This window comes from Nematolebias whitei, chromosome 4, assembly GCF_014905685.2.
Source record: "Nematolebias whitei isolate Nwh7 chromosome 4, NemWhi1, whole genome shotgun sequence".
Lineage (NCBI taxonomy): Eukaryota > Metazoa > Chordata > Actinopteri > Cyprinodontiformes > Rivulidae > Nematolebias > Nematolebias whitei.
Window position 1 is genome coordinate 2,241,975 of NC_056501.1, and position 9,351 is coordinate 2,251,325.

A 9,351-nucleotide genomic window follows, 5' to 3' on the forward strand; every position below is an offset into this window, starting at 1 on the left:
GAGGAGCTGTATTCAGCTCAGTCTCTTAAATAGCACCTTCGCAGAGTGTTTAAGAGACTGAGCTGAAAACAGCTCCTCAGACTGAGGAAGTCTCTCATTCCTCAGACTGAGGAAGTCTCTCATTCCTCAGACTGAGGAAGTCTCTCGGATGAGAGACGAAACGTTTCTACCTTTTTTTGTTGTTTTGCTTTGTTTTGTTTTTTTGAATGTCCAGAGGACCAGATTTAACTTTTTTAGATGTTTTATTAGATCAAATACTCAACCTCAGTGAAAAAGATAATTCACCTTTTAATCTATTTAATTTAAATCAAACAGGGATTAGTGAAACTTCAGTATTTAAAGGATGTGATGGCTGTTCATTAAAGTCTAAAAGACATTTACACGTGTCTCTTAATTTGAATCAGTCGTAACATTTTAGATAAAACATCTCGTAACACCCCCAGGTCTGTTCTGGCTCCAACCACCCATTATTTAAATAAAACTGAATTTTTCTGAAACATTGTCTAATCTTTTAAGAACAACTTCTTAGATTATTTATTCAACATATAGCTTATAAGACTGCGATTCACTTTTTGTACGTCACAAAATAACTGCATAAAAAGGCAAAGTATTTCTGAAGACGGTCACTGGTTTCAAGAAAGCTGCACAAAGTCAAAAATTCAGTTCCCAAACGTTTCAGCAAATTCAGGTTCTTATCAGATGCATTTAATTATTTTCTGAATAATACTGTAAATGAGCTTTGTTTTCATCTTAATATGTCAAAACTTATTAGCCCACACAATAAAAACACACCCACAGTTTAACAGAACCATTTAATAAAGGTCTTTAACAAAAATACATTTTTAATGGAGATATTACAACTTGAGTGATAAAACGCCTTACGCAGCTAAAGAAAGCCGTTAGTGGGGGTTTGTGACTGGGTTTCCTGCACCTGTAATTTAAAAATGTCACATATTCTAGCTTAAATGAGTATAAAAAGTTTTTTTATGTTTAACTGACTCATCAATGCTCCAACATGGACAAAAATGACTTCTCCATGTCCTAAACAAACACACAATTTAACCTTTAAAATTAAATAGTTAAAATTAATTACTTATCCAAAACTGGTACAAAAGTAAATCAAGAAAAAAAAACATTGAAGTTCATAAAGCGAGTCCGAGTCTTTCTGGTCAGGATCTCACAGAGCGCAACGATGACGATGACGAGGCGTCCACTCCAGCTCAGAGTCTGATCATCTTCCACCTGCAGGAGGCAAACACAAGGAGGAGAACAGAGCGAGCGCTCAACACAAGAGATCACTGGGACTCACACCAAGCACCCTCGTCTCCAGACTATTGAGCACACCTGAATATAAGCCACGCCCACTGAATAAAAATAATAATTTATACATATATAGGCCGCGCTCGTCTACAAGCTGCGGGTGTTCACATCGTTACACAGAATGTTTCTTTTTTTACTTTTAATCAAATGCGTATAATCAATATATATCATCTCTTCAGACTGAAGAAGTCCTTTGGATGAAAGGTCTCAACAAAAAAAAAGTGACCGTTCAGATGACCTGACTGAACATTGTTGGATTTGTGAGGATTTTTGGACACTGGTGTCAGGATCCCCTGCAGACCGGAGCAACAGTTGCTCTTTGCACGCGGCTCGTTGTGGTCAAACATTTCCTGCTGCTCCTCATCCAGACCGCCACGTTAACGCACCATTCACTCGTCTTGAGTGGCTGCAAATGCTTCGATGTGCCCCCAGGGAGGGGGAAACTGTGGCCTGTTTGATAATTATATTAGCCAGATTTGATTTAACTTTATTTATACAGGTCGTCTCAGTGAGTCACGAGGACACCCCCCACCCTCAAGACACGTGTACTTGGCAGCTCTGCGAGTGCCCGGGTGTGTTGAGGCTACATGTTTTGACTGCAGGAAGCTCGTTAGGCTAAATAAATAAATGAATGAATAAATAAATGAAGAAATAAATAAATAAAATTCCATAAATTAGCAGCAGCATTGTATAAGCCGCTTGTTCAGTCTAAGAAAAAAGTAGCGTCTTTTGGTCCTGAAACTGTTACATACAAACGTGTTTACCTCTGAATCCACGTCCTCCACCACCTCCTCTTCCTCTGAAGCCTCCTCCACCACGTCCACCTCCAAATCCTCCTCCTCCACGGCCTCCTCCAAAACCTCCGCCGCGACCCCCTCCGCCTCTGCCGCCTCGAAAGCCGCCTGATATTAAAGAAGATCGATCACTTTTCACAGGCTGCTCTTTCAAAAAGTGAAGGATTTGAGTTTTCAAGCTGCAGCAACAACCAAGAAGCAGCAAAGCACAAGCGTCAAACGAACGATGGACCAGATGTAGAAACCAAGAAGAACGTCACCTCCACGACCACCTCCACGACCACCACCTCTCCCTCTGCCTCCTCTTGGAGGCCCCTTTTCTCCTGGCGGCCTAGGAAGGAATCTTTGTAACGGGAGGAGCTTCATGGGATCGATGTAAAACTGAAAAAGGTGGAGTTTGCACTCAGACCTCAAATACATCTTGTTATGGATGTTTCAAACTGTCTGAACGTTCTTTTACCTTTTGCAGCTTCTTGAATGACGACGCCTTCATGTTTTCTGTGAGTTTGACTGAAAAATACTGCACGTGTTGGTTAAGGACGCTTAGTTTCCTTCAGTGCATCACATTTTTATCTCAGAGGTGCAGAGACACAAACGAGGGCAACAGAAAAGATACAAATTCCCTCAGTTGGCCGAATATCTCGTCCACTTTTCCGATCTGCTCCTTGTTTTCCAAATACACGGGAGCATTGAAATATGGAACTTTGTTTTCCTCCGTTGTACATTTACACACAATGTCATCTTCACACGGGTGCATGAACTCTCCAAGCGCTGCAGAACGAAAACACAGGGAGAGACTAAAGTTAACCATACTTACTGGGACTAACATAAATTCAGCCTGGACTAAAACAAATCTGCACGGCTTCGTTCAGGCTGCAGGTCTTAAAGCTCAATTACAATTTTTTTTACTCGGATCCCATTTTTCTACACGGCCGTTCACATTATCATTAAAATGCTCCTCGTGTGAACTGTGTGCAGTGAATCGCACGTGCAGAAGAAAACGTGTCACACGCAGCACGCTGTGCTAAATGAACATTTAACATTACGAAGTTTTAGAGCAATTAGAACAAATTAAATTATTGAATATGATCATTTGGTCTGTGTTTAAATTTAATCTTGACAGATACTCGGACTCAGCGTTGCATTTTGAACTGGGCGTGACGTACAGAAGGAAGAAACAAACTCAAGTATTGATCCCATCACATGAGTTTCGATACGGTCCAATACTAACATTGATATCATTTGTTTCTGTAGGTTCAGTCATGCAGGACATGGGAAATTAAAAGAACAAAGATGAAACAACTGGACTTCTGTACTGAAGCTGAAGACGTGCAGCGCTCCAAGATCTAAACTGCACAAGGTTGATATTAATATTATTAAAGCTTGGATCGATCCGCTCACCCCCACCTCCCTGACATACAAGTCGGATGAAATGTGACACGACCTTCAGACTGCAGTCGCTTTGAAAAGAATCAGATATGAATCTGATTCAGTAACACGTATGACAAAAATCTGATTTGTCACATTCAGACTGTGACAAAAAAAAATCAGATATAGGTCTTAGAGACTGATCCTTTACAACTGCTCTGATAAGGAGCAAACTGGATTTATTCAAGTACAAAATTCTGCACACACACTAAGTTCATAAGAATAACTTGAAATTTATGGTATTGTGACAAAATTAAACAAAATAAACAACCTGCAATAAGCCGTTTCATTAAATGTGATGTCATCAAGTTTAAGACATTTGGTACTTTTTCAACAATCAATCCTAAGGACTTTAGTTGTATTTTCTGTCTAAAAGCACCTGATGTCCAGGCTTTGCACCGAAGCAGCAAACTAGAGCTCCGGACTGTGCAGCCCGCCGAGCTTCTCCCCAGTATCTGCGCCAGGTTTGTGGTCAGAAACACCAACATCCTGTTTGAAACGGTCTGTGCTGGGTCTTCTGCCACGGCAACACGATGGATCAGTGGTTTGCACTGTTGCCTCACAGCAAGAAGGTCCTGGGTTCAATCCCGGCTTGGACCTGGGGTCTTTCTGTGTGGAGTTTGCAAGTTCTTCTCGTGCTGCGTGGGTTTTCTCCAGGTACTCGTTTCCTCCCACAGATCAAAAACATGCATGTTGGTCTGCTTCAGGTCCAGACCTCCTTTACAAAATAATCTGTGATCTCAGTGGGACTTACCTGCTTAAATAAAGGTTAATAATGATGATGTCCTCTGATGTACTAGGGCTTCAGCTTTTATCTTTTAACTTGTTAACACCACTTCTAGTGTGTAGCGCCCCGTGATTTCAGTGATACGCACAGATTCACAGAATCTGGACTGTTGTGGAATCTGTTACTATTTGGATTAATTTAATATTCTACATGATTTGTTTTTTATATTTGATGTTCACAATGAGTGGGACAATTATGGCCAGAGCGAGAGGAGGGGGCTGGTTACTGAGAGCCGAGGCTACATCCACTGCCGGCAGACAAAATGACAACGTCACTTAACCCCGAGTTTATTGAGAGCGTTGCCCGTTTTCTGTGAAAGGTCTCTGGAGACGGCTCATGGTCGAGGAACGAACATTCAGTTCACGACAACAGCTCTGGTGGACGTTCCTGCAGCAAACTGCACGCTCAGAACCTGCAACGTGCACGTCGTTGTGCTGTGTGATGAAACAGCACATTTTAGGGTGGCCTTTTGTTGTGGTCAGCCTAAGGCTCACCTGTGCAGTAATCATGCTGTCTGATCAGCATCTGGATGTGCCACATCTGTCAGGTGGACGGATCGTCTCACTAACACACATTTACACAAATTACTGAACAATAGTTGAGAGAAAAAGTATTTTGTGTACGTAGAAAGTTTTTGACCTTTGAGTTCAGCTGGAGCAAAAACAAAAGTGTTGCATTTATATTTTTGTTCAGTATAAATAAAGTTGATTGATTTACCTGATCAATTAAAGGCTGCTAAGACGGTGGAGACTTTTAAATCTTTGTTCAAGTCCCATCTTATTCCCCTGGCGTTTGATTCGGGCAGAGTCTAAGAACCATTTAGAGCTGATCGTCTTTTCTGTTTTTTATTCTCCGGTTCCTTAGTGACACAAGATCTCGTGTAATTCCTTGTTCTTTTTTAAATTTTAGTTTGACCAAGTTGTAAAGCACTTTGGTCCACGCCTCTTATTGAAGCGACACAAATAAAAATTACAACAAATGGCCAAACGATTTAATTTATAAGCTTACCGACGACGTACTCCGGAGGACCGAAGTCCTGCTGTCTGTTGTAACCTCCTCTCCCACCTCCCCGTCCGAATCCTCCACCACCGCCTCTGAATCCTCCACCTCTGTTGAAGCCTCCACCTCTTCCACCGCCTCGTCCACCTCCTCTAAAAGACATGTTCCCTGAATCTGTGGCAAAAACAGTCCAAGCATCACAAAACAGTTTAACTACAGTATTTTTTAATTACGACAATAACAAGGACCTATGTTGTTAGTAATAAAAACCTTTGTCTAACCTTAAAGACAGGTGAGTCCTACCTGACTGACACCAGAACGTGGATGTCTTTACATTGTCTTCAGCTAAATGAGGTGAAACACATGAGTTCACATGCGTCTCTAGTCAGGTTCTTGAAATGATCTCAGACTTTTCACCTGCTAAAAGCCCAGGTGACATTTTAACCAACAACCTGAACTTGACAGTAATATTGAGTCTGATCACCTAAAAATATTCTGTTATCAACTAATAAACTGTGATCCAGCCTTTCTGTTATCACACTTAGACCTTTATGATTCTCATCTGTCATAAGCCAAGGCTTTCACATCTGCAAACTTTAATTTGAACTCGAGTTTATGTGAGCACAAACTTATCTACGGAAAACATGTTGAGCAAACATGATGCAAAAATGACGGCAAGCTATTTTTAAAGTGCATGAATTAACTGGAGACCTTTTGAAGTATGATGGATGTGTACTCCTATTTCTTCATGCGACTTTAAACATGCCTTCTACATGAAACACGCTGTAAGGTGCTGTGTTAACCATCAAAACAGGCCAAGTGTCCGAACACTGAAAGTTGCTCACAACATCGTGAATGGGCTAACCAGCAGTAGCTAGCTGTTGCTAAAGTTAGCTCATGTCCGGCGTTAAAATTTATCTTTTTTTGCACTTTTTTATAACAGAACTCCATAAAACTTATGTTCGAATCAAAATACAAACACTGAGTTGTATGAGACACATTTTAAATACGAGTGAAACTAATTATTTACCCGTCCAGCTGGTTGCTATCGACCACCGACGACTGTCAACACGTGTGAGCAGCGTCTGCCGTAAAGGCGGTGACGATTGTCGGGAAGTGTCGTAAAGTGTGTAACGGTTTAAAGAGGACGCAAACATCGCTTTGATACAGCGGATCGTATCTGTTAGAGTCGGTGAGTAAAGTTTGAGCTATGATTGGGACAACAAGTCTCCTCAGAATGACTTGGTAGTTGAAGCAGATCTAAACATCGCTTGATGAATTAATTACAGGTGAGCTGTTTAAGAATGGCGACAGCTGGCCAGGTACGAACACGTTTATCAGGAGCTCGTTTTTGTGTGTTCATGCTGATCCTCATTCAGCCTCTTGGATATTTAATTTTCACCAGTTTCTGAATGAGTTTAATTTTTCCAGGTGATCAGATGCAGAGCAGCTGTTGCTTGGGAGCCCAGGAGGCCCCTGTCTGTCATCGAGGTGGATGTGGCCCCCCCTAAAGCCCATGAAGTCCGGATCAAGGTGAACATCATGTCCAACACGTGGACACTTTTCATCACAGCCTCGTGTCCAGATGTTTTTGGAGTCGGTCCGGGTGATCAAACTTCCAGGAACAGATCAAGTTCTCATTCAGAGACTGTCTCCACACGTGCTTTGTTAAACTGCTTCAACTACAAACAACAGTTTCTTTCTAAGAATAACTACTTTTACTGAAACGCCATATTTCAACGCACATGTTGTTGCAGTTTGAAGCAAGCTGTCATTTCCTTCCTACTTTGCTCAAAACAAAGCAGGAAGTGAACAAACTGTTGGCGCAACAGAAAAACTGTCCTAAAGATTTCAGTAAAAATGTTTCCCATGTTTAACAGATTCTGTTCGACGGCGCACGTAATAAAAACAGTGGGATGGGTTAAAATGGTAAAACCACGTCTTCCTTATTGTCTGTTCGTCGATGCTCCTGTCGTACGAAAGGCTTCGAAGCACTGCTCCAGACTGATTCAGTGCTTCAGAAGCTCCAGCTTGTGCGTCTCAGGTTCAGCATGTATTTCAGTGTCTGCTCCTCAGATGAATGATGTGAAAGGATTATTTGATGTCTCCATGCTTCTGTTCAGTGGCCTGAGCTGACTTCTGTTGTGACTTGGTGCTACAGACGAAAGTGAAGTGAAGTGAGTGTTCTTGGCGCAGGTCGTTGCCTCGGGGGTGTGTCACACAGACTGGGAGTACCTGTACGAGGCTGGGACGGGGACGGTTCTGAGACGCTTCCCTTTGGTTCTCGGCCACGAAGCTGCAGGAGTAGTGGAGAGCGTTGGCCCAGAAGTCACCGAGTTCTGCCCGGGTGAGTTTTACTGCGCAGTTCACAAAACATGACGGTGACATTTCAAGTTTCTTCTTCTCTTTTCTGCAGGAGCGTGACCGTTTGTTGCATTTGTTTTGTTCTCAGGGGATAAAGTCATCCCTCTTTTTCTGCCGTACTGCAGAAAGTGCCCCCGGTGTCGGAGTTCCACCACAAACCTCTGCAAGACAAACTGGTGATTTCATGGGTGCATGCAGACGGTCGCATGCTTTGTGTTGCGTTCGTGGTCTCTTCTCACTGATCATAATGTGGCCTTTAGGGAAAACATGCAGTCTGGCGTGCTGGCTGATGGCACCAGCAGGATCTCCTGCAAAGGGCAGCAGGTCTATCAGTTCCTCGGGGTCAGCTCCTTCTGTCAGTACACGGTGGTTCCTGACACGTCTGTTACAAAAATCAGATGTGACGCTCCGCTGGATAAAGTGTGTCTGCTGGGCTGTGGCGTGTCCACGGGCTACGGCGCTGCTCTTAACACAGGCCAGGTGAGAGTCTGGTTCAAACCTTGTAACTTTCATTTTTTACAGTACTAATGTGAACCTTAAGGTTGTTCTGTGCTCAGAGCTTACAGTCAGGACAAAATGGATTATGAAGCATATATATATGTATATATGCACACGTATATAACATGTGTAGAAGTATTTGTTGACGACAGTATTTGTGTTGTACCCCTGTAAAGGGGAAAGGTGAGACAAAGACACAGTGTTACTTCTGTCACGGGTGAGCAGAAGCAACACGTGTCACCTGTGTTAGTTTAGACATGACTAATAGAGACACGATCAGTAAATAAAACTCTCAAGACATAAACTTTGAAGTTGTATCACTCTCTAAAGTCTATAAACAATTATATTCAGAAAAGTAACATTAAAGAAAATGTATTTAAGATGTATTATTATTCTACTGCATCATTCTGTGACCCTTGAACTGCAAGAACAGAAAAACTGATCATAGATATTTAGAATCGATCAGAGTGCATCTTATTCCCATTAGATTTTCTTCAACTGAGTAATTGATTATGGTTTTTTTTTTTCCATTTACATTTGCCAAATATTACCATGAACCAAATACAATTTTAGCCAACTAATACAAAACAATATTTTTCTTAATGTTTTTTTTTTTTTTTACTGAAACAATTTTCTAACCACTACACATACACAGTACTTGTTGACTGGACTGTAGTTGTAAAATGCGTCCAGTAGGTGGCAGCAGCTTCACCTTCATGTCTCTCTACCATCCTGAAGAAACTCAGTTGTCAACAAGCAGAATGTCCATGTTCCCCATCACTGATGGACTCAAGTGAATGTCTCTAGTTTTGTAGATGAGTTTCTCGACTGGAATTGAACTCCATATATATATGGGAGTGGTGGCGCAGAGGTTAGAGAAGGTGAGCCTGTGATCGGAAGATCGCCCGTTCAAGCCCCAGTACAGACGACATCAAAAATGTGGGTGGGGTAGGTGAAGTACTCACACCTGCCCCCACCCTCATTTGCCCCACTCTGGGCCCATGAGCAAGGCCCTTAACCCCCATCTGCTCCTAAACAGGTCTCTCTTGAAAATGAGTTCTCGTGGCTCAATGAGACTAACCTGGATAAATAAAGGTAAATGAAAAAAAAAAACATGTTAATAAACAATACAATATATAAGAAATAAGATAAACAATATCA

General features: G+C 42.0%; 2 protein-coding genes across 2 annotated transcripts in view; one reads left to right on the forward strand and one right to left on the reverse strand.

The window, feature by feature from the left end:
* Positions 1 to 853: 853 nt before the first annotated feature.
* gar1 (GAR1 homolog, ribonucleoprotein) lies at positions 854 to 6,426 on the reverse strand. Its single transcript, XM_037675142.1, has 7 exons — positions 6,359 to 6,426; positions 5,338 to 5,502; positions 2,731 to 2,885; positions 2,575 to 2,634; positions 2,375 to 2,495; positions 2,085 to 2,222; positions 854 to 1,242 (listed from the first exon to the last, which is right to left on the reverse strand). Exons 2-7 carry the CDS (start codon positions 5,489 to 5,491, stop codon positions 1,232 to 1,234), a joined length of 639 nt encoding a protein of 212 aa, XP_037531070.1. The 5' UTR covers positions 5,492 to 5,502; positions 6,359 to 6,426; the 3' UTR covers positions 854 to 1,231.
* A 202-nt stretch (positions 6,427 to 6,628) lies between these two features.
* Positions 6,629 to 9,351, forward strand: part of LOC119408736 (alcohol dehydrogenase class-3-like) — a 4,469-nt gene continuing 1,746 nt past the window's right edge. The window contains exons 1-5 of the mRNA XM_037675576.1: positions 6,629 to 6,650; positions 6,760 to 6,861; positions 7,525 to 7,675; positions 7,781 to 7,868; positions 7,953 to 8,172. Of these exons, the coding sequence (XP_037531504.1) occupies positions 6,633 to 6,650; positions 6,760 to 6,861; positions 7,525 to 7,675; positions 7,781 to 7,868; positions 7,953 to 8,172 (579 nt within the window). The 5' untranslated portion in view covers positions 6,629 to 6,632. The remainder of the gene's footprint in view (positions 6,651 to 6,759; positions 6,862 to 7,524; positions 7,676 to 7,780; positions 7,869 to 7,952; positions 8,173 to 9,351) is intronic.

What these genes read in the sequence shown, in the direction of transcription:
- gar1 (XM_037675142.1), bottom strand. Translation starts at nt 5,491, where the DNA reads ATGTCTTTTAGAGGAGGTGGACGAGGCGGTGGAAGAGGTGGAGGCTTC. An exon ending in TCCTCCGGAGTACGTCGTCG is followed by an intron (nt 2,886 to 5,337) that starts GTAAGCTTATAA and finishes TTCGTTCTGCAG; the next exon opens with CGCTTGGAGAGTTCATGCAC. An exon ending in TCGTGGAGGTGGTCGTGGAG is followed by an intron (nt 2,223 to 2,374) that starts GTGACGTTCTTC and finishes CTTTAATATCAG; the next exon opens with GCGGCTTTCGAGGCGGCAGA.